A 24,631-nucleotide genomic window follows, 5' to 3' on the forward strand; every position below is an offset into this window, starting at 1 on the left:
ACTCTAACAAACCTGGAAAACACACAACCCTGCCAGAGAGAGCCACTAATGATGGTGCAAGCAGAGAGGAGGTCGCCTTCAGGGCAACACTCTCCGCACTGTCAGTGAAGGGGCAGCACAAACTAGCAGAAACACTCACTAGCAAACACTCACCAAAAATATGGGACTGTTTCACAAGCCAGAGTTTCTGTGATCATGACGATTCAAACACCTGGGATTTAAAGTCATTTTAATTCCATTCAAAACTGCATATCATACAAATATTTGCATTTGTGACTTGTTGAGAACAAAATAATTCAGATTTTCTTTATAAGTTAAAGTTTTACAAAAATAATAATAATAATAATGAAGAAATTTTAAATGTTTCAAGTACGGAGAAGAGAACCGGTCGTATAAACATGCTTCGTCAGAAATGATTGTTAGTAAAACTAGTGAGGAAAAAGCTTCAGGGATAAATAAAATCTGGCAGCTGATACCTTCCTAGCTACATGATGGGAGGACACTGCAGTAAAAAATGCATTACACTGCAGTGGAGTGTATGAGTATCAATAACCATCAGAGCTAATTTACATCAAATAGTCTGGAACTCAACCTTTTTGCAACCCCTGCCTTATTTTGTATAATGTTCTACATGACTGTTTTGGACACTCAGGAAAAGACCTTCACATCCTGCTGCCTGCAAAATGAGACTTTCACTAAACAGATCAGTCTCAACCCAAATTCACCCTTATCTACAGTAAGAGGGGCCCTGTGGGTCCTCCAGTTCTTCACAGTTACAGTGTGCCTGTATCCCTGAAGTGTTTTAGACCACGCTGTTCTCCAGCCACGCTCCAATCTCATTCCCGTTGCTCCTGATCCACTCGATGTTGTTCCTCACCGTCTCCAGCGCCTGCTGCCTGGGCATCTCCCCGGCACCAGCGTCTGGTGTCAGACTGAAGAAGTGCTCCATCTACAAAACCAGCAAGGAGTGATGTGTTACAAGAAACCTGAACTTTTCACAGTGGAGTATCAAAAATCCTTCTGAATCCAACCCTTTGTATCACAATGCTCTTCCCCACGTTCATCAGTGCAGCACAGAGCACAGGCAGTGAATTCAACCGAAGTGATCTGTGTATGGAGCCCAGATCATTTAGGTAATAACAGATAAAGGTCAGCGCTAACCTTCCACAGCTGGAGCTCTGTGTTGTAGGTGGTGCTGATTCGATTGAGCAGACGCCCAAGGTTCCTGTCGTTGATGGTGTACCTGTGGGGAAAGAAATCTCATCACATGACAAAAATACAGCGAGTGTTTGAAGGTATGTTTGACTGTAGTTGAAAAAAAAAAATGAAGTGTTTTTTTATTCTTCAGTTTCAATGAACTGACAGCTTTTCTTTACACGACAGGTCACATTATGTCAGTGTGTTTACCATCAACTTCAAAGCATGATGCTATTTCAAAGCAGGAAATGGTTTTATCTAACTGTACTGAACAACACAGTTTATGAGGCACTGCTCTGCCTTTTGTCCTTTCTTATCAAGAACTGCTTCCCTGTTTGGGGCCTATGTTGAAAGAGTTGTGTCATTTTATCTCCTGAACAGCTTTAACCTTTATCATCTGTCACATGCTGCTGTGGTATACACGTTACTGTTCGAGCTACCACACAGTAATCATCCACTGAATACACCCTGAGGCAAGTAGAAGCACATATTTGTATTTGGTATAGACACACTTATCTGCTATTTTTCTCAGTGTCTTTTCTCTCATTTCTAAGCAGATTTATGTGCGATGGACGTCAGAGATGGACGTCACACTTAATAACATCAATGTGTGCTTCTTTTAGTTGTTGAGTGTTAGACTGAGTGCGATATTTGAACCCACTCCTCACCTCCCTCTACTCTCTCGGGCCCTTCGTGGAGGCTTTTGGCTCTCTCTTTTGGTTTTGTCCAGCTGACTATGTCTATTACTGACTATTAGTGTTAATCCCCTTCATATGGGGTTTGAGATGTAACTACATATTCAGTTAAAACCTCATTCAACATTTCTCTGCCTCCTGGACTTTAATTTAATTCAGTGGAGCACAACTCAAAGCTAAGATACTTTGCATGCAAGGTGATCTAGGAACTTGTAGCCCATTAAGATGACCACTACATGGATAACGTGTCAGAAGTTGTGCTTACAGCTCTGGTATAATAAAAGGGGGCCAAAAAGAAGCTTAAAGTATAATTTGGGGGGTGGGTATGCTTGCTTGCTTGCTTGCTTGCTCGCTCGGTAAATGCCTCAGATTATTGCAGTCAGCTGTGGTTGTTGCCTTGTTGCACCGACCTGTTGACCAGATAGTCCCAGTTTAGCGTGGTCCAGTCCCAGGCCATATTCTGTCCCAGAGGGTTGTAGGACACGTATCGCACCACGGTGAACAAATCCTGGCTCCTCACGACACTCTCATCCTTAGTGGCCTCCAGGAGCCTGTTGGGCCGGAGAAAGGTTTTCTCTCGTCAGGATTTTAAAACTGCACTGGGTGAGATTTTACAACCAGATCCAGTCATAGTATCAGACTAAAACAAAAAGCAGTGCTACAATATGGAGGAGTGTCCCGCACCCATTTTTGCAATCACTAAAAGTAGGTGAGAGTGGACAAGAAACATGAGCGGTCAGAGAGATCGGACCCAAACCACTTCCTGCTTCAGCTCTGACCTAATTTACCGTATGTAAAGATCTCAGCATCCCAAAGTGCAACAGGACGGTGTGGAGCAGTTCCTACGTGAGGAATTAGAGCGGATATTGGAACCAGTCCAGATTTCTTTTCTTTTAAGTCTTCAGTTGAACAACAGCAAAACTGCTAAAGCTCGTCTTAGTTGTCCACTTGTCAGTTGGCAAACAACAAAGTAGCTATATCACTGTCAAGATCTAGTGAGCAGTGAGACAGACAGCAGACCAAATCCTTATGTCACGCTTGTCTGACAAAATAAAATACATAAATAATAATTTCTTTATATACGATGTATCTGCTAAAACAAGGTTAGGTTATCTGTTCAGCCATTTTGTAAAGATAAGACGTTTTAATTACTTGTACAGAAGGTCGACGTTGTCCACAGAAGCCAGTCCATACAGCAGCTTGTCCTTCTCTTGAGCCAGAGAAGTGTCTTTGTACCTCTGGAACATCGTGTTCCACTTCGCTTCAGTGCCTGAGTTCTTCATTCCATACTGATAGACCAGCAGCCTCAGGTTGACTGCTACACTGCTGCAGGTCAAAAGGTCAAAGACATTTGTCTATAGAAATATATCTTCATAGAAATTGGGTTCAAAGCAGAAAATTGTAAAAAGCATCAGTGGAACACGTCAGGTCTGGATCAGGTCAGAATCCAAAATATAAAATAAAAAAATGTATTTTGATGTCATGTAGTCGATGTTCATTCTGCTGGATGTGTACATGAATGATTAAAATACATTTAGAAAGACCGTTGTCTGTCAGTGACGTATGGAACTGACCACAGACATGTTTAGTGTGATACCTGAGACTTCCATCAATCCAGCGGTCAAAAATACGGGAGGCTTCGTTCAGAGCCTCCTGATCTCCCATCTGACAAGCGATACTAAGCACGGTCTCCCTCAGTAACCTGCCAAACACACGCAAACACCCATTTTACACTGGTTGATAAATTAGTGCATGGTTCAGATTAAAAGAATGAGGCTGACTTTTGTTTGATAGCAAACTGGAAAGGAGACCAGGTAAAGATGTGAGGTGTTTCTTTTTCACACTGCTCCTACACTACCTCTCTGTCTGTGTTCCCACGTCATCCCATCCAAGTTTTGTTGAGATTGCTTTAACATGATCACGGAAGAGTTTCTAGAAAAAAGAAACAAGAAAATGGTTAAAAAAAACCACAAGGAAATTATACAGAAACCTTACAGGCCCACTTCATCTTTCTGAAAGGAAAAGAAGTTTTGTTGCACAGTACGTGTTCATAGGTAATGGGTTTTGGCTCAGCAGTCACTTGTCCAAATGATAATACCAGCAGCTTGAAAACTGAGTGTCTGGCTTGTTCCCTATTTTGGAAATAACTCCAGAGGCCGATGCTAACAGCCTGTCCCAGCTTGTAACAGCAATGTTGCACTAAATTCCGTAAGGTGTAATTTGATGAGAGGAAGATAAATAAAAGATCACTCTTGAATGATTCAGCAGAGCAAAGTGTTACTTCTTTAAAATGTGGAGAGGCTTGTGATCTGACTGTTAACCAGCAGAGCGAGGACAGAACAGGGGTGATACCATCTTGTCTCTTTGACTTTGCTGAAAGCCGAGTGGAGACAGGACTTCCAAGACAAACAAATAGTCTCTCAGCTTTTCTTTCAGGTTGCATAATTCTCCAAATTAAAGCAGCTGACCTCTGTTAAGGTGAAGGACAGAAAGACCCAGATTCAAATGTCCTCCCCCCCCCCCCCAAGCATTCTCATGTAAATAATGATAATAGTCTAATAAGTGTCTAAAATCTAACCGGAACTTCAGAAATAGTTAATAGGTTGTGCATATTATTTGGTTGTATCCAACACAGATGTTTTCTGCTTTAAATTCTTAGTGCAGTTCACTTTTTATCAGCAGCTACATCATAGTATCTTTGATTTGATTCTTGATTTAAATTAAAATGTTACATAAAATGCAATAAATTATATTTGTGTTGAGGTGGTTGGTTGAAAATTTACATCATAGATCAACCTGAAAACGTGCTAAAGACATGGAGGGATTAACAGGCTGCTTACCTGAAACTTTTGGTAGAGCGAAGCATTGCCTATCAGCATGTCTCGGACATAGGCAATGGATGAGGCCACACGGTCCCAGACTATGTAGTCAGTCTCATTCGCCAGGTACTTGGTAAGATTGAAGGCATTCCCATAATCTATAATGTCTGCCCTGAACAGGGAAATGAAACAGGATTTCTAATCTCTGCATGTGATTGGTGACATGAACGTTCATTCAGTGTATGTTTTTGGTGGAAATCTCACCTAGCAAGGGCGAAAACATCATCAATGTAGCTGGTCCGATCAGCTGCGTCAAACTCCTGTTTGAGAAAGAAACGGGAGTCAGACAGGATTAACATAACAGTAAGAAAAGTCAAGAAAAGAAAGTGTACAGTATTGGTTGTTTATAATTTTCGACTCAGTTCTCCGTGTTCCTAAGAAGTGAGCATCCAAGGTAAAAAAAATAAAAAAAAATAAAAAAAATTATATATTATGTCATTTAAATATACATATATATATATGTCATTTAAATATACAGTATATAAGAAATGAAGTTATTGAGAACAAAGTTTTAATATCTATAAGTAAAAATGTTTTGAGGAAAAGGTGGAATGTTACAAGAACATTTGTAATATTAGCAGAATGAAGTAGTAATTTATGAGAAAAAGTAAAATAAAAATAAAAATAAAATAAATAAATAAAATAAAATCATCGTCAAAGTTTTGTGAGTTATAATTAGAATAGAATAGAATAGAAATACTTTATTCATCCCAAGCTGGGAAATTTCGCTATCACAGCAGCAATACACAGGCACTCAGCCTCCAAACATAAACCTCTAATGGTAAAAATAAACAGTATAGACAGTATTTACAGAAAATAGGAATTTAAAATAAGTCCAAATTAGTTTGGATGGGTTTGATTACATGTGGTTGTTTCAGCAAACTACTCTCCTAAAATCTCAAAGCACTTTAACTTTATACTCAAAATCTGAATATAATACTGTGAAAACAAAACAAACTAAACATGAAGGTGTGCTGGGTTAGTGTCTACACATCTCTGAGGACAGCGTTACCGTGTGGTTGCTTTGAAGCTGTTGAGTGATAGCGTTCCACATGTGGTCATCGTGGTTGACTCTGTAGAATCCAATGTGATCATTGTTAACTTTCAGCAGGCCGTCCTCTGAGGGCGAGTAGTTACTGACGACGTGCTCTGAAAATCGACGCAGTCTTTAGCGTGCATGTGAAAATGGACATTTATAAATGGACATACTTGACAGATGAGCATACTACCTGTGCTGCTCTTGTCAAACATAGCAAACATATTCTTGTCGCTTTGCACAGAGTGCCATTTCACTGGAACTGTCCACTTGTACCTGCGACAGAAACACAGTCGATGTTTCAGTTTGAATGAATGACCATTGTCACAGTGAATGCATGGCTGTAGTCTCTTATTCAGTAACAAGACACAGTAAAACAATGTTAAGTTATCTGGATGTAACTATATCCATCCTATGAATCACCTGTAGTGTACAGCAGGGTTCCTGCTAAGCTTGTGCATCCACTATCAATCCAGCTTATCTGTGACTGTCTGATTTTTGGTGATGGGAAGGTAGCCCATGATGGGCCAACTTCCACATTGCACGTAGTCATTTGACCCACTCTTAATATAAAAAAATACTGACTACTGCAGCTTTAATGACTCCATTTTGTAACAGACATATGGCCAGGTGAGAGGATCAGGACCTGTTGTCCTGAGACAACAATCAAATTCTAACACTTTCAAGAGGTATCCAACAAGACACAAATGTCTATGCATCGCTTACTCAAGAGGTGAAGGGGGCTGAGTGGCATTAGCTTTAGGATCCAGGAGGAAACGCTTCTGTCTCAGTATGGCATTCGTCTCAGAGACAGACAGGTCTAGCACAGGATAACCCATCTGATTGGTCCATGTGTCCATCACCTCTGCAACTGGCAGCCCACTCACCTAGGGTACAGAGAGGGAGGAAATTGGCTAATGGTCAGAAAAATTCACAGACAAAGCTTGAAGGAACCTTTTCGGAAACATGCCGGTTTGTTTTGTGAGACTGAGAGTGACTGTATACACCTCTATGACATTATGAGACAATGGGCCCAAGGACAAGGACCAAGACCACAACCTGTGTTCACTGACCATGTTTGACAACCTACGCTAAAGCTGGAGAAACTGTTTAGAAGTACTAGACATTCTTTCAAGAAACATTAAACTTTCCTTTGATAACTGGTTATTAATCTGGACTTGCAGAGAAACTGAGGATAAAAGTGAGAAAGTTAAAACGTACATCAGCAAGAGATGCCCAGAAGTTGGCTGTCTTGGCGTTCTTGAAGTGGTAGTCTTTCAAATATTTCTGGTGAAAGGAGAAAAAGAAAAAAAAACAGCTGTTGGAGCACTTGAAACTTTAACAACCATCAATCGCTGCAACAGTGTCTGACTTACTCGACAGCCATCTCTGAACAAATCTTTACCCATCCAGTCCTCCAGCATCCTGAGAATGGACGCTCCCTGGAAAAAGTTTGGATAATTTCCATTACAAATAGTACTTTGTTGCATGATGATACATTTTCTGTCTGTATATTGTTGATAATGTAACAAATTTCTTGCAGTTCCCATGGGAAGCAAGATTTTCTGAACTTTACACTGAAACCCTAATTGAGTGAGGTTTTCAGGTACAGTCGTACCTTGCTGTATGAGATGGCGTCAAACACAGAGGTGATCTCTGCTGGGGTCGACACGTTCACGATGATTGGGTGAGAGGACAGGAGGGCATCGTCCACCATTACAGGAAGCACATCGCTGATGATCATGATGTCTCGCTGAACGCAACAGGAGGACACAAGGCAAATTTCAGAGTACTGAAGTCCCCAAAATGACTGGTCCACTGTCAGTGTGACTAATATTTTTGGTGCCACTTTGTTGGGCCTTTAAAGCAGAACTCACCATGCCCCAGGCAGGCTCAGCTTCCTCCACACCAATGTACTCAAAGAAACTGGCAAAGCCCTCATTAAGCCAGAGGTCATCCCACCAGTCCATGGTCACAATGTTCCCAAACCACTGGAACAAGGGGAAACAAGGGGTTTAACCTCACTAAAGAGTCAGTCGACCGAGGCAAAAATCTAAAAATCGCTGACAAAATTTACTGTAGTCCATCACAATCAAACATGTTGCACAACTCAGTCAGTGACTGCCTGAAGTCCTGGACTCACAGGCATCAGCAAGTGTTTATTCCGTGGTGATGCTCTCCCATTCCTTCAATGCAGCCACTCTAAATGTACTATTTAAATATGCCTGAGCTACTATTTGTGTCTCTGCCTTTATCTGAATGTTTTGTTCCTGAAATTGAAGTAACAATGGTAATACTACTAGATTTTGCAAGACAAAATTCTTTCAGTTCACCAAACAAATAAGCATTTTTCATTGCCACGCTGTGGATGATTACAGTCTTTCAATTAGACTGAATTAGAAATAAATCAAATTATAACAAACCTGACAGAATAAACTGTGTGTGTGTACACAGTATTTAACTCTATACAGTCTCCCACAAGTCTATTTGAACATAATAATCTCCTGATCCCTGATTCCCATAACTTTAAACTTCATAAAACTTTATTGACTGCCTCAAAGTATCTTATCACCCATCAGCTGATATCTCAGATGGCTGTTCCCAGATCAGGCATCCATAAAAAGCTTGAACAATATCACATAAAGGATTTTTAAACTTTTACAATTCTGAACTCTGAACTCTTTTTGTGAACGTTCCACCGCTGGTGTGTGAAATAAAGATAAAAGCCATTACAGCACTGTCAAAAGAATAGTGAGCTCATCTGGTTTTTCCCCATCACGTGGCTGAATTGCAGCACTGAAATAAAACTGATAACAGCTTGCTTTATGTTGGGATCATCTCTGAGTTTCCATTGCTTCTTCTTCACATGCTCACAAATTTTATCAGTTTATCCGGATACAAATTAACTGGTCTGAGCGAGCTTTTCCACCCCTGGATGAAATTAGAAGTATCTTAGAATATGTCCGACATTACAAAACAATAGACCTGTCATTTCTCTTGCCGGTCATAGATATATATTGTAGAAGCTTACTTAGATAGATGGTCTAAATTCTTAATTCTATCAAGTCCCACATCTCCAATGTTTAAATAACCATAAAAACTACAGTACTTCTATTCCAGATATATGCCACATAAAGTGAAAAAGGGTCATACATGTCATGCTACTACAAGACATCCACGTGTCACACGGTTCCATTACACAAACAAACTAAACAGAGAAAATAATAAGTAACTAGCGAGTGGTACCTGGTGAACTAGCTCATGGGCGATAACACTGGCCACTCGCTGCTTGTTGTAGGAGGAAGACTGGCTCTCATCGTACAGCAGATTGGTCTCCCTGTAGGTGATGAGGCCCCAGTTCTCCATGGCACCAGTCCCAAAGTCAGGGATGGCTATCTTATCTGGACCAAGACAGCACAGAGAGCCCACTGAAGTAAGCACTTATCATAGTTTTATGGCATTACTGCATTATTGGTTCTTGTTAAACAGTGAGATACTGACTGACTGTATCTTGATAACTACCGGCAACATTGCCATCAAAGTTGGACTGGGCCTAACTCAGACCCAGAGGAGATTCCTAAATTAGTTTTATTAAATACTCAAAATTAAAGTACCTTTGATTTTATTCTTACATGCTGGTTTTTGCTTCACCTTGAACAGTTACTATTGGTCATAATTAACTGGGACGTCAGTACTGTATAACTTCAATACTGTGAAAAATATTAAAGACCCACTGAGTTTTTTGCAAATTACTGAGCCCCATATTAACACAGATCATGTTAAGTGGTTCCATCTGGTTTTATTTACACACTCTGGGCTGCAGGCAAGTGATTAATGCATACACAGTCACAGAGGCCTTCCAGATATTGCTACTTCAGCCTACCATGGCTCTGACAGGCTAAATTTATTTACTGGAGGTTCTTGACAGGGTTTTATTCTTTCACCTTTACTGGCTGCCTCATCATTGGGGCTGAACGATTTCTCATTTCGATTTTTCTGGCAGATATTGCAATATTCACAATGTACAGTAACATTTACAGACATGACAGCAAATTACATCATGCCATTAAAAGATTAAATGCCATTACTCGAATGCAAGAATGAAAACTAACGTTAAGAATTGATTTCAAATGTATTTAAGAAACATGCATGTACATTCTATGAAGTCTTTGACCAACGGCAGTTATCTTTCTATTTTAGCGAGACTTTTCACCGAAACTTTTTCGTCATGCAAATATCTGCGGTGATTTTTCAGGTGACGGTATAAATTGGTTGTGTTTCCGCTGGATGTTGCAGCTTTAGCGCGACAGGTTTTGCACAGTACCTGTTTCTGGTGCACGTCTGCAGCCTCAAACCCGAAATACTCCCAAATGACCGACGGGCTGTTTTTTATTATTGGGGATTAAATCCCGTAACTCCGCTTCTGCTCCAGCTGAAGCCATTTCACTAATGAAGCAGCAGGTGCAGCAGGTTATACTGATTGCGTTAGCGTCACCTGTGCACGAGCAGCAACGCCGCTTCTGATTGGTGAGCTCGGCAGGTAGGGAGCAGATCCTGGGTCAGTTAGGAGCACTGCAACAAAGCGCAGCTTATCGTTCAGCCTTACTCATCATTAGGATCACTGACTGAGCACCATGATCCCGTTATCGTCCAAAATACTGAAGAGTCATATTTATTTGTATGCTGATGACTGTCTGTTTCATTTCAGGGATTCAGCTTTACACTTCTTAAGATCTTCACTATCTATCTATCTATCTATCTATCTATCTATCTATCTATCTATCTATGTCACTTCAAGTGAACTTTATCACCTCCTCATCACCTCCTTATCACCTAAAATTAATGTTGCTGAGTATTTTCAGTATAGCTGAGTACAGGGATTGTCTGGGATTGTCTTGCAGTTTTATCTGGAATAGCACCCTGGAGTAAAACCGCACTGTGACAACTAAGGTGAAACATAGACAAAATCATTTAAATGTAAGCACTGTAAATCCGACATTGTTAACATAGTATATAACAGAATAACAGTGTGTGAACCACAGGATTAGGTTGGTATGCCCTGCTCGGTGTGTAGTGATAACATGAGTTTGTCTAAACGTACCTAGTTTGGAGATGGAGTATGTCATGTTGAAATATTCCTCAAAGTAATCAAAGATAACCTTGGTTGTGTTCGCTGCATACTCTGCTGTACTCAGCTGACTTGGCTGGGCGTAGATTCTCAGCTGCAAAGGGAGAGAAAAACAAAACACACACAAGTGTGAGAGTGTGTACTGGGATGCGTCTGACTGTGTATTTGTACAAGTTCTTTTCAAATCTTTTCAGCAATGCTTTTTGTAAAGTGACGGCACTGATAGTGACAAACAATGGTGAACTCACAGGAATTCCTCGAGCAGAGAGTCTTTCCACATAGTCAAACTGGTGCACAGCAAAACATACCAAATAGGTACTCATTGGAATGGACTTCTGGAAGGAGGTCTTCAGTTTATTGCCAGGCAATTGCTGAGGGGTGCCCTGGAGAGACAGACCAAAAGGTTAATGGGTTAATGTGGATGTCACTCAGCCTGTAGAGCTGGGTGGATCCCCTGGCCCAACAACAGAGGAACAAGATTGATTCCTCCGCTTTTTGGTATTCAAAGTGTTCACTCTCAGCCCGGTTTCTTTTTTTTTTTTCTTTTTTTGCTTGTTTTGTTTTTTGTTTTTTTTTGTTTTTTCATCTCAACCATGGGAAAAGTTTGAGAAGTTGTACTCAGTCCACCTCAGTCCAGTTCAACAGGATTACAAACCGTTTTCCTGCCACAGTGACTCTGTATATTCAAAGAATTCAAAGCAGTAATTATTAGCAGTTGTTAGTGGAGTGGGAAGTTGGAGGATTTGTCTGTTAACTTTTGTTAACTTGATAAAAATGTTAAAAGAGGTAAAAAATTTAAACATCTGCTGTGATAGACCATTTTCATGGACGGAGGACATTTTGATAGACATTTGGCAAAATTGATAACTGTCTGAGTGGCAGATTAAAGTAGCTGTAACTCTATAACTATAAACTGATCAGAGATAAAACTAGAAATCTGTAACACTCCTGCAACGCAGAGAAAGAGTTCACTGCTGCCTCACTGACACTGCATGTCCAAAATCCCAAACCCTTCAATGTGATCCAGACACACTGAGTAGCATTGCTGACTTTGACTCCTACCTCAGGCGGCATGTTGGACAGAGCTCCATAGGCAGCATCATGAATGATGGAGATGTTGTACGTGGCCTTCTTGTTGGGTTCATCGAAGCAGGGAAATGACTTGCGGGCATCTGTTGGCTCGTGATCAGTTGCAGCAATCTTTCTGATGATCAAATAAAGGACGAATGATTGCAGAAAGCGTTTTGGACCAACTGCATAATTATGTCTGTCACTTTGCAACAAAGTTAAACACTTCCAGATGCAAGTTTGTCATTACTGATTGAGACCACCCCTGGTGTTCTGTATCATGTAGTTCCACCTGACTGAGCCTGATGCCAGAGAACGTCTTTACCAGGAAAAGAATCTTCCCGTCATTACGAATGAAACAGTGCAGACCCAACACACTTGACCAGGGCAGTGTTTACCGGATTATATCTCTGGAACAGGTTGAAAAGTTTCTGCGGATGCTCTGATCTAAACATGTGTCACCATTGGAATCCATTGCAACTGACATGAATACAAGCCGAGCCCAGACAGTGACCCTACTGCTGACGAGTGTTTGTTACTGAAAAGCTAGATTCTGGACATCCAACCAAAACATAACTGAGCAAAAAAAAAAAAAGGGAGAAACACACCAGGAGCATATAAACTAACTTAGATGGTCATTAGAATGATTTATCAGTAGGTTGACTGGAGGTTAATGATTGCACATTAGTAAGTGTACACAGAAACTATTTATTTGGGCTTTAAACACAGCTAGAAAAAAAAATGCTGTGCTGTCATTTCCAGCTACAGATGGACTGACTCCAGTGTTCTTATGTGCACAAGGCGACCATGACTTTAATGTCTCTGATCACAGTGAAACCGGGTCTGGTTCAAACAGAATCATCAACTGGCCTTGCAGAGCAACCTGGGCCTGATTGTAGCTTTTTATAAATATTATCTGAACTTTGCTCAGACTTTGTTTGTCCTGATTTCAGTCAAATAAAATGGAAATAGAGATCAAAGAGAGAAAGAGAGGGAAAATCTGGAGAGAGTGGGATTCGACCTCATTTGTCATTCATGTGTGTCTGCAGCTAGCATACAATGCTGCAGCCAGACTATTAATATACCTCTCTTCTTTACTCTTCTTTCTTTCGTCACTGGTGCTCATGAGTTTTAGAATTTTAACTCTGTTTTAGAAAGCTTTGTTTGGACTGCATGCTCTTTAAGTTTGTGTAACTGAACGGTCTTTTGCTGTCCCCTCAGTTGTTGGACCCCTCATTTAGGTTGTCATCGTTACTGTAACTGTCACTGTCAAGTGAAGATAATTAATCTCAACATATAGTAATAAATCCCTTTGAAAGGTCTTTAAATCACTGTTTTCAGTCTTATCCTTGGAAAGAATCATTTAAAAGTGTCAATTTTAAGGACATTTTAACAACTTTGTCTTCGTCAATACTCCAGGGTTTCCTGTCTTCTGTCCACTTGCCACTTTGTTTTCCCTTTGTTTTGTCTGTGAGAATGTGTGTGTTATGTGTATATTGTTTATGACAGAATAAAATCTGAACTTACTTGGTGACCCCCTCCTCGGTGTAGATGACCCTGTAGAATCCCACCACAGAGCCGTTAAGCCAGCCCTGGAAGTCCAGGCCGAGCACGTACACCTCTCCCGGCTCAGTGACTGGCAGCTCCTCCGTGGCCTCCACCACCACATACTCCTGAGGTTCGTATTCAAAACAACTTTTCACTGGGATCTCCCTCAGGCCCCCCTGGCTGTTCACCATCCTCAGCCTGGGCATGGCGCTGACAAACGTCTCCCTGATATGGAGCCACAGATGGCGGGTGGGCTTGCTGACTTCCACGTGGACTTCCACGGTGCCTGTGTACGTGTCCTCGACGAGGTCCGGCTCCAGATCCAGATCATAGTGGACCGGCTTCACGTAGCTGGGCAGACGGAAATTCCTCCAGTCCCCACTGGAGTCAGTGGAAGGCGTGCATGGTCCTCTGCCAGGCAGAGGGGGCTGGGTAGGCTCTGCTGTGGGGGCTGGTGTAGAGGGAGTGGCGGTGGTGGTTGTGGCGGCGGTGGTGGTGGTGGTGGTGGTGGTGCCTGACCTGGAGAGGCCCACCCCAAGGCCCACTGCCAAGGAGCAAACCACCACTGTCACACATATAATGACTACATGCTTACCACGGATGCAGTACCGCTTCTGTTGCTTCTCCATGTCCATGCTGTCAACCATGGTGGCGTCCAAACCTAAGATATTTCACCAGACTAAAATCACTTTATTCGGGTAAAATGTTCTAAAGCTGACCTAAAGTCAGAGCTGCAGGCTTTGGCTCCTACAGTATTATAGTATATTAACTGTGTGAGCTAATCCCAAGCTTCCCACTGTGGTGCTTGTGGGGTGGAGAGAAGAAAGAGGAGGAGAAGTGAGGAGAGGGAATCTGTCAGGCAGCGTAGAGAATCTCACACATGGACAGAGAGATTTATTCTGTCCTCAGAGCTGTTAACACGCCTCTTCCTGTTAAACATTCACAATCTGCCTGTAAATCAACAGTTTAACTTTAACTTGATGTGCACTGTGCTTCAAAAACTGCTGCATGTTGTTCTCTGTGCATATGCATGTCAACAGAGCATGAACTCAGTGTCTGCAAGTAACCTTAAAATTTAGTGAATCACTTTGTGTGTGTGTTTGGTCTGAATCCCTGTCAGAGTGTTTTAAATTTCAAAGTGAGTCGGATGCAATGAGATCTGTCCGGCTGACAGTGGATACACAGGGGGGAGGGGTCTACTGTTTGGACACGACTGTGCCTGCTGTTACATTTGCTCTTTGGTCAACATTGTAGTGATTGCAACAGAGAGATGTGTGAACAGAAAAGCAAAACAATGGTCATATTGTGTTGCACCACACTTGCAGGATTAACTATGTAGAAATATTCATTTTTTTCTTCTTTTTCCAGTAGCAGCAGGACCTGAGGATGACGATGCTGGTTGTTCAGTCAGGTGGCTGTTGGTCCAACGAAGTAGGTCCAAAGGAAGATATTTCAACACTTATTGGCAAGAGGATCGTGACAGTTCATGTGGAAAATCCTTTTCCAACATGAAACTCTAATAGATGGGCTGCCATAACATTAACAGCAACGGTTGATGCTTCCCAGAGGATGAACCCTTTACAATCTGTGAGGTTTTTCGGGCACGTCTGGTTCCAGAAGCAAAAGCCCAATGGACCCCCCCAATTTCACATATGTCTGTTTTTTTCACTTTTAGTTTGCTTTTCTTGAACGGCAGTTTACGTTTATGATACTCTGAGGAAGGATTTCACAACTCTGCAAAGCAGCATCATGTGACCCTCCATCTCCTCGGCCATAAGGTAAACAGTACTAATCTGACCCTATTACAAAGCAGTATGAGATGGGGAACTGTACCGATTGTAGTAAAGTGTTGTTCCTCCACAAGCCTCTAAAACATGTTCCCTCATTTGGTGCTTTGATGATGGTATTGGAGAGCGCTGTCTATAATGCGTCGCTCCAAAATATCCCTTAGGTGTTGAGATCAGGTGACTGTGAAGGTGATTCACAATGAGTGCCACCCTCAGCACAAACTGTACATTTTAGGTCCAATAGTTAGTTCTGTCCAACATCTGACCATTGCAGCTTCTCAGGGTGATTTGTTTCTACAGAAGCTAAAGGTTCAAATCAGTTTCGGGAGATCAGCTTATGCAACAACCTGACCCTGAGCTTCCTCCTCGTGTTGTATCTTTATTGTTTCCACCGGTTTCACAGAGATAAGACACTCATAAATGTTAATGGTCCTTTGTCCTCGACCTCACTAAACTTGTACATGAGAGGGACACAATTCCCACACACTCTCATTTAGACACTTCCCTCTAGAGAAAGGGGTTCCTTGTATTCAACATGTCAGGACCCTGTATCTGGACCCTCTCTGGGTTTCTGACTCCTTCTGAACATCTGACAGAAGAACTTGTCAGATGTCTTGCCTTCGGTTCACTTTCTGTTCAGCTCTTACGTTGATTTGAGCTGAACAGAAAGTGAACAGAAGGCAAGGCAATGAATTACAACTCAGCTGGACCGTAGTTACAGTACAGTAACCGGACAATAGCAACACAAAGGTGACTAACTTAACTACTTAATAAAACTAAACTCAAGATCTTGACAAATAGACAAATAATAACATATCTTGTTGCTCTGCCTGTTCAGACATTTCATCCATCCTTATGAGCTTGGTGAGTATCGTACTGAGAGACAAATCACATCCTGTGTTGGAGTCATTTACACTCCCACTAACCCTTCACCAGCATCGGGTGTGTTCAAATCAAAATCACATTCAGTCTCTTTGTACCAACTGCCAGTAGAGCTGTGTTGAGCTCTTTTTTGGCACCCCCAAGTTTGGTGACTCGGTCAGGCAAATGAAGTGTGATCGAGTTACCAAACTTGTTGGGGCTTCTTAATGCAATGAAGCATTGCAGAGCATTAAATGTATTAAATGACTCTCAAAACACTTTGTTCAAACTTATTCTGATATGTTCAGATGCATCAATGTAATCAGTGCCATTATACAATAATACACTTCCAAGTGTGCCTCCAAAGTTAGGACTTAAATATATCCAAGAAAAAAAAACATAAAATGATTGTGCAAGACTCCATGATACAGTTCTCCAAACCACTTGGGGGCAGTACCAGCTAATCCACGGTAACATAGTAATAGCAGTTACTGTCTTGTAAAGACATGAACTCGGGTTAAAAAAAAAAACAAAAAAAAAACAAAACAGTAGTTTACTTATGACACTGTTGCAATGTTTCCACACAAAATTAATCACAACTGTTATTGTCACTTTGAGCTTGTTCCTCCTTGTTGTTTCTAAAATATGTGTTTTTTTATACTTCAGCTTACAGGCATAATGTAATGTGACATAATCTTAAAATAAGACATTAGATGTCTTACTGTCACCTGTGCCTTTACACGCCTTTTTACTCAAGCATCATACACAGAGGGAGTAGTATACATAGAGTCCAGCTGACACAGTGAGTTAATATATTGTATCTACTGGTACCACCTACTGGTCATGTTACTTTTAAACTAGTCAGCCCCTCTCTCACACAGCCTGGATCAGAGAGAGTAAGAATATGGCAAAACACATTAGACAACCTCTCTAGTAATGACTCCAGTAACAGTGGGAAACTGGAAACCAGTGTTCTCAAACTCAATTACCTGGAGGCAGCACTGAACACTTTTTCAACAGCACAATCTAAGTAATAACTTGAGGGCTGAACAACTCATCTCTCCCTCTCGTCTGTGTTGTACCAGTCTGCCCTGCATTTTTAGTTCCATTGAGACTGTATTCCTGGAAAACAGAGGCTTTCTCCCTGCTCTATTTTCTCACACCGCTTATTTGGAAGCCAAATTAGTAAACACAGTTCCTCCTCCTCCTCTGTCTCTGGTGCCTGCGATTATGAAAACATCTGTGTCATTGTGAAATACCGGACCCAGGGCTTCAACTTTCACACCGAAGTGGGAAAATGAATGCGTAGCCCAGGCCTGGCTCGGAAGTATGGCTTCATGAGAGAGACCTTTTGGTGTCAGGCATCAGATCAGAGTGGTTATGGTCCAAAATAAATACCCTATTTTATGCTTTGATTTTATAAACTACTTGAAAGAGTTCTGGAACATGGGGGGTGGAGGTGGGGGGTGTTTATCCTGCAGGGTGGACCTGGGTACATCACTGACGCTGCATCTAAGTTTCCATGTATCACACATTTTTTATTTTTACTGACAAGTTAAATCAACACGATAGCTCATCAACAAACTGGGCATTATTCTACAGAGAAGAATGAGCCTCAGGATCTAAAACAATTACATTTTATTTCCAATCCAGTGTGAAGGTCGACCAAGTCACTGACCCTGACCATCTTCATTATATTTCATAAGTGTTTCCAACAAAAGAGCAGTTGTAGAGTTGTCTGAGGACTCGGGTGTGGACCTGATGGGTGTCTGGGCCTGTCTCTTTGCATCTGGGTCTTTCGGTGTGATGTTTTGGAAGATCTGATTCTCCTTCACTGAGGGGGTGTCGATAGTGGATGGATTCTGATTTGGCTTCCTCGATTTTGATAACGATTTAGGCGGAGTCTTTTGGGGCTTCTTCTTCGGAAGGCGGGACAGTCTTGAGATGCCCACAACCTTCAGTTTAATCGGGGCTTCGGATATTCCTGCCATGTTCCGTGCCTGGCAGCGATATTCACCAGCGTCCTTGTATGACAACCCGTTCAGGCTGATTATGGACCAGCGAACCCCGACGCGAGGAGATTCCTGCATAACTGGAATACAAAAATCAGTCTTACTGTTTTATACAACCAACCCAAACAACAACAAAGATCCATGCATACACACACACTATTACACATAGGTGTTTTTCTTCCAATTCTGTTTTATCTCCTCATTTGTTTTCCTGTTTTAACCCAGACTTAAAGGCTTAAGCAGGGACAGGGACTGCTAATCCAGATTCAGCTGGACACCCTGTATAGATTACATCTGTTGCATCGTTTATCTGTATGTAACAGATATGGTTGCCTGTGTTTTATTTGTATTACCCCTGTCAAATAAGCAACTAAATCAAACAAGTGGAAATGAAGGATAATCCTCATTTCTGAATGATTTTAGTTTGTCCGCATCTATTTGTTAACCTAAACAAATGCACTCACCCACTTGTGGAGAATATGGAATGTGAAGAACGACTCATCTGACCATGGCCATCACGACCATGAACTGTGATCCTACTATAACACCCCTCCCTTCAGAATCAACTGGACCTGCTCAGCATTTTCATGCACACCACAGAGAAGGACTGGATGTTAACTGTACCATGTAGTGTAGCTGTGTGGAAGCATCTGATTTCATTATGTTTCTCCACTCATTTATTCAGGTGTTTCCTTTAATTTGTCACCAGTCTGTATCTTGAAAGAGACAAAACAGCACCACTTACAGCTCTCCAAATTCCTCGGCAACTGTTCAGAGTTCTCAAGGATGTGTTGCTGGCAACAATCTGTACAGAGAACAAAATCACAACATGACTTGATTGTTCCCTCAGATGTTAGTCACATCGCTTGATCATCAGAGAGCAACCCTGGGTTTTCTTACCAGCGTAGCCTGAGGTTTTGATCCAAGTCAGGGTTGGCGTCGGGTAACCAGTGGCGTCACAGCGGAGGATTACATTACTGCCCAGTGGAGAGATGACTCTGGTGGCTGCAGGTTGGACTGAGGGCCTCATACAGCGGGACAGCTCAGCCTGGGTCAGCAGCATCCCTGACTGACCCAGAGACCTGCTGCACATCAACAACTGGTCCATGAGAACTACAGGACTCCCCAGGGACATAGACAAGGACATCACCATGGAGATTTGGCAGTCGCACAACCAAGGGTTGTCATGGAGACCTGGGTATCCAGGGCAATTTGACTTGTTAGCAACATTGTCAAGTTTGATGTGTGTTACAAACTGGGTGGAAACACCCCAGTGCTATTGTTACGCAGTGTTGTTTAAAATAGTTGAAATGGAGAAAAGAAGTCACCCATGGAACATTATCTTGAGGGAGCAGTTGGGTCCATCTCTGTTTTGAACTGCTTAAAGTGCATGTTGTACTGTACAGTGTTAAAGCTCTTTCACCCTGAAAGACATTGAATGTCTTGCTGTCTTTGCTGATCTACATCTGACGGCAAAACATACTGTACCCAAAATCCGTCTTTGTGCTGGTCCCAGTTGTCCTGGCAGAGGAAACCAAAGGTCCAGCAGCTCGGCAGGTAAAATGGTCAGCCTGACGAGAAAAGGAAAATAAAGACGAGTGAGAAGAGGAGAAGGGACAAGGAAAGGAAAAGAAACAAGGAGAGAAGGACAGGACAGTTGAACGTACACCAGTAGGCTGTCTGTATGTGGACCCACCTGTTGCTGGAAAGGTCGAGGTAAGTGATGTTGTGAAGGAAGAGTGCAGCGTGGGCTGGAAGGCTGGACAGACGGTTGTTGTGGAGACACAGAGTCTGGAGTCGGGGCATGTCCCTGAGCCCCTCCCAGGGGAAGGATGTGAGGAGGTTCCCATCCAGACGCAGCTCTCTCAGGGCCTTCAGGTTGACAAAGCTGCTGGGGTGGACAGACGTGATGGAGTTGTAGGCCAGGGACAGGAACTGCAGCTGGGACAGGTTGTAAAAAGCTGCCCGGGGCACTCTGGAGATCAAGGTCTTCTCTAGGCGCAGTTTGACTGTGTCCGCTGGGACATTGATTGGAACAACTGCGATTCCAGGGTCACTGCACTGCACCAACCTGATGTTAAACACAAACCTGTTAATGCTTAAGTTAGGGACTGATAAATACACAGACCTGTATTTTCTGTTTATCATTCACAAACAAAGATGGCAAACAAAGCTCCCACACAAATTTGTTTGAAACCAGCATCATTTACATCAGTTGCCAATCTCCCTTTTCCCCTATTTCATCACACATTTCTCCTTTTAAATGGATGTTGGGGTGGGCCACAGAGCTTTAGCTGTTCCTCTGTGGGTTGGACTTTATATATTTTTTTAGGGAGTACAGCGAGAGAGCTGTCTTTGAATGAAAGTGACCAGAAAATGAGAATTATAATATTAAAGCTAGAAACAGTATCAGAAAGTTGATCATTTTCAGTTATTTTTAATTTATTTATAAATTATAATGAAATATTGTAAAGGTCTCTAATTATTCCAAGAGATGATCTTCAGTAAGTAAATGTGAATTTGTTATTGTAATCTTACTGTTTATGGAAAACTTTTCATCCATAATCAACAGTATATGATGTTATGTTATAAACCCGCTCACTGTTCAACACCTGTCATTGTCAGCACTGATACACTTTTTTTTTGTCAGCCTGCACTAAGTTCGGTTTGCAACCAAGATTACTGCAGTCCTGTTCCTGTGCATACAGACAACCATTATCCACAATGTCAACTAATATGCACGAGACAGACAGTATGAGTCCACCTTCTTTTTGCAATACATGAAGCTATTCAGTGATTTACTAACATCATTTGACAGATTTGGTTCTAGCGTTTGTTCCATCAGCATCACCGTGTTGGTTCAAACAGAGCTTCAATAATATGACAACTCTTATCATAAAATGGGCTGTAATGAGTTAACGCTCATGGAAAAACACCTCACTTGAACACAGAAACACACAGAGATGAGAATGAAGTCAGCCTCACTCCACCTGAGCTCTGCTGCTCCACTGTTCCCGTACGTGCAGGCACATGAAGCTGGACAGCTTTGGACTGCCAACAGAGAGGACTGCAGGATGTGAACAAGGACCAGCAGATACATCCTTCAGCAGACGAACCCCGTACCCAGGAAGGCCATTTGTATCTCCATACTCCCAGTGCTCCTCCAGTCCGAGGCTGTGTCCACAGCGCAGAGTGAAACTGAATCCCAGATTAGCTGGGATTACGCTGCTTACAAGCAGCTTGTAATCCCATGCCTCACTGTCAGAATAACAAATCACAACATCAGAGCCAGCCCAGGCATTTTTTGGGCGCTTGAGGACAATGTGACACCTCCACCATAACCCGGAACACGTATAGCCTACATCACAGAGTTGTTTAATATTATTTTGAGTAGTGCTGAAAGTTAACACTAGTGTTAACCCTTAAATCAAAGTAGCAGCACCACAATTTAATTTTTTTTATTTTTTTTTTTGCAATTAAAAGTCATGCATTGCATTTTCTGACAAGTAAAAGTCCTGAAGTATTATTCGGCAAAATGTACCAAGTACAAGTACACAATATGCAGAAAATAGGCCCTTTCAGTGTTACACTATTGTGCAGTACTGTTGAGCAGTTTAATATCTAATAATGCATTGTATTTTACAAGGTGGTTATCTTATTTTCTGTGTAAAATATTAATTGGTAAAGCAAAGATTACCATCTGAATGGGTTGCGTACCTAAACAGTATTGTTGTACTTCCTATCCCAGCCTGTAGGGTGCGCCTGCAGGCATTGCAGCTCTGCGATTGGGTGATGCTGCTGAGCGCTCGCGAATTTATCGGGCACGCGCCATCGGCGGGCGGACATTGGGATTCAGCTATCAGTCACTCCGCTCGCATGTTTTGGTTCCTGAAAGTTGCTGTTAGCGGACAGGTGTAAAAAAAATGTCCGCTGCGACGCCGCGTGTAAACGACCAGTACGTCTTTCATCGACGTGAATTTGAGGAGCGTCCGCCAGCAAACCAAAGAGGAGGCAGGCACAGTGCCCCACCGGTCCATGGTACAAGGCAGACCACTTTACACCACCAGGTAAAGCAAAAAGTAACGTGACATCAACGTGCTAGCTGTAGCCCTTTATTAGATTTCATGCTAACCTTGTTGTCGTAACACACGGGACAGTCCTGGACCAGGACTCTGGAGGGGGGGTTTCGCTGTGTCGGAGCTAAGCTCAGTGAGGTCCTATGATAATAATAACGCTCGTCAGTTTCAGTTTACACACAACCGCAGTTTGAACGGGTTTCAGTTATCCAGTTTAGCTCCTGTGTAAAAAGCCCTAAAAACACCAGCCCGTGAGCCAAACTTCATTCAAAAATCAGACACTTCAATGGTTCTTTCCAAAGGTAAGCGATACAGTCCTTATAGAATATGACTTGTGTTTATGAAGCATTAACAGAATCAGTTATTCAAGTCGGGATATATATATATGAGCCCCATAGATAAGTAGATGCATGGTTAATATCAGTGGTTAGGAGCTTCCTTGTGTTATACATACAGTATGATACAGTAGGCTGCACACACTATGGACCAGCACAACAACTTTAAATCGGACGCTTTTTCAGTGCTAGTTCGGTGCCACAAGAGAGAACATGGTGTGACATGTGACAGGTCTAATCCTGAGTTCAGCAATAATTTGCCAGCTTTAACAAAACAGGAAGGTAGGTAAAGGGCGGTGTATTATCAGATTTAGTTTGTTCACAGGGAAATGAAACGGTTAACTACTGACAGCTCCCAACACCTACAGCAATAGAGCTTTATCATTGGAGGCCAAAGGTCTATCACAACGGGGGGTGAATGTTAGTTATTATTATTATTGTTATTATTATTATTATTATTATTATGTTATATTATTGGATAATTTATTAGGATCATCTACTAGACTTCCCAGGTGTGTCATTGTACAACCATTTTGCAAGTTGTATTAGGATTTAGAATTTACACTGTAATTAAAGGCACTAGTTTTCTATCGCTTCAGATTAACAAGGTGTTGTCCACACAATCACTGACTGACTGTTTTTGTTGTTTAAATCAGTGTCACTGTTTTTAATGTATGTTCGCTGCTATGTCTACGGTGGTACATATGAATCGTCATTTCTCCACTGTCTGTATGCTTTTCTTTGCAAATCTGGGTGCAGCCTGTGGTGCACTGCTTTCCCATGGTAAATCTGTTTTTTTCTGCCTGTAGCAGTTTCTTATTTACTGTTGTTCAGAAGGTTATCAGGTGGAATGTAGTAGAGCCACTGTGGTGTGTGTATAATCATAGACATGACGGGGCGTGCCTCAGATTGCTTTCTGGTTCTGCAAGGAAGTAAATCATTATGCAGCGAATGGGATTACAGGGAGCCGTGAGACCACTGAGTCAGTTACATTACGTGCTGAAGGAGCAGTGATGGAACAAGCCCAGGTAATGACGTCACTTCAACAACAAATCCACAGTGAGGAAGATACAGATTGGTGTCGTGAAAATACAACAGTAGTGGGACACAGTGAGGAAACAGACACGCAGCTTCTGACACTGCATTCTGGCAATTGTCTAGGGAGATACTGCTCTAACATGGAAGTGAGTATTAGTACCACTGTCTGACTGGTACTGCTTACGTCAGTGTCCACATTATAATCACATGCTGGGGACTGTGTAGCCTTTTCTAACAGATCTCTGATAGCAGGTATGAGAGATTGTTATTGTAACCAGAACTCCGGTGTCTGCAGGCTGATGGCAGCCGGACCCGGCCTCGACCGCCCAGTGACCCCAGCGTCGACTGGCCCCACCTGGACGACCCCACCACCAGGGAGCCTCAGCTGGATGACTGTGAGAGGATGGGGACTTTGTTTGGGATGCTCAACAAGTGCCTGCGGGGGATGGGCTTCAGCCAGATGTACTTTGGGGACAAGATAGTGGAGCCAGTGGTGATTGTCTTCTTCTGGATGCTGCTCTGGTTCCTGGGTATTCAGGCCCTGGGCCTGGTGGGAACACTGTGCATCATCATCATCTACATCCAGAAGTAATGAGAGCTGATGACCAGGGCAGCGTGCTTGTTTCCTTTGGTCAATATTTGCACATGCAGGACTCATTTAATTCTAATGGATGTTTGGATTGGAATATGCAGTGGATCTGTGCTTGGGAGAGGGGTGGGGCGGGGGGCGGGGGGTGGGGGGGGGGGGGGGTAGTAATAATGGCTGATGGACACTTAGCAGGTTTCTGAAAAGGGTTTAAAGCTTGTTCAGTCGGGATTCTTCAGTTTCTCCCGCCTCAGTGAATCAGTGGAGCTGCCCTGCTGCCTCAGCTCACATGAATGCAATTGATCAGATGACTTAAGGGAAGACAGAGATGTTGTCGGAAATAGTTTGTTTCTGTTTGAGTCAGAGAGTATGAACTAAAGGCCAA

At 42.3% G+C, this 24,631-nt stretch overlaps 3 protein-coding genes across 3 annotated transcripts; 1 reads left to right on the forward strand and 2 right to left on the reverse strand.

The window, feature by feature from the left end:
- Window positions 1-218: 218 nt before the first annotated feature.
- LOC121197113 (glutamyl aminopeptidase) lies at window positions 219-14,304 on the reverse strand. Its single transcript, XM_041060530.1, has 20 exons — window positions 13,531-14,304; window positions 11,998-12,139; window positions 11,184-11,318; window positions 10,909-11,029; window positions 9,054-9,208; window positions 7,685-7,798; window positions 7,426-7,560; window positions 7,184-7,249; window positions 7,029-7,094; window positions 6,534-6,694; window positions 6,001-6,083; window positions 5,784-5,920; window positions 4,976-5,031; window positions 4,733-4,883; window positions 3,751-3,824; window positions 3,490-3,594; window positions 3,045-3,218; window positions 2,303-2,443; window positions 1,162-1,243; window positions 219-949 (listed from the first exon to the last, which is right to left on the reverse strand). The coding sequence occupies exons 1-20, from the start codon at window positions 14,196-14,198 to the stop codon at window positions 803-805; spliced, it is 2,913 nt and encodes a 970-aa protein (XP_040916464.1). The 5' UTR covers window positions 14,199-14,304; the 3' UTR covers window positions 219-802.
- Window positions 14,305-17,349: 3,045 nt separating this feature from the next.
- Window positions 17,350-23,242, reverse strand: lrit3b (leucine-rich repeat, immunoglobulin-like and transmembrane domains 3b). The gene is made up of 7 exons (XM_041060538.1): window positions 22,344-23,242; window positions 21,202-21,469; window positions 19,908-20,282; window positions 19,700-19,782; window positions 19,112-19,405; window positions 18,957-19,016; window positions 17,350-18,291 (listed from the first exon to the last, which is right to left on the reverse strand). The coding sequence occupies exons 2-7, from the start codon at window positions 21,309-21,311 to the stop codon at window positions 17,870-17,872; spliced, it is 1,344 nt and encodes a 447-aa protein (XP_040916472.1). The 5' UTR covers window positions 21,312-21,469; window positions 22,344-23,242; the 3' UTR covers window positions 17,350-17,869.
- Window positions 22,036-24,375, forward strand: fam241a (family with sequence similarity 241 member A). The gene is made up of 2 exons (XM_041060561.1): window positions 22,036-22,278; window positions 23,956-24,375. The coding sequence occupies exons 1-2, from the start codon at window positions 22,135-22,137 to the stop codon at window positions 24,250-24,252; spliced, it is 441 nt and encodes a 146-aa protein (XP_040916495.1). The 5' UTR covers window positions 22,036-22,134; the 3' UTR covers window positions 24,253-24,375.
- The last annotated feature ends 256 nt before the right edge of the window (window positions 24,376-24,631 follow it).

Source organism: Toxotes jaculatrix, chromosome 17, assembly GCF_017976425.1.
Source record: "Toxotes jaculatrix isolate fToxJac2 chromosome 17, fToxJac2.pri, whole genome shotgun sequence".
NCBI lineage: Eukaryota > Metazoa > Chordata > Actinopteri > Toxotidae > Toxotes > Toxotes jaculatrix.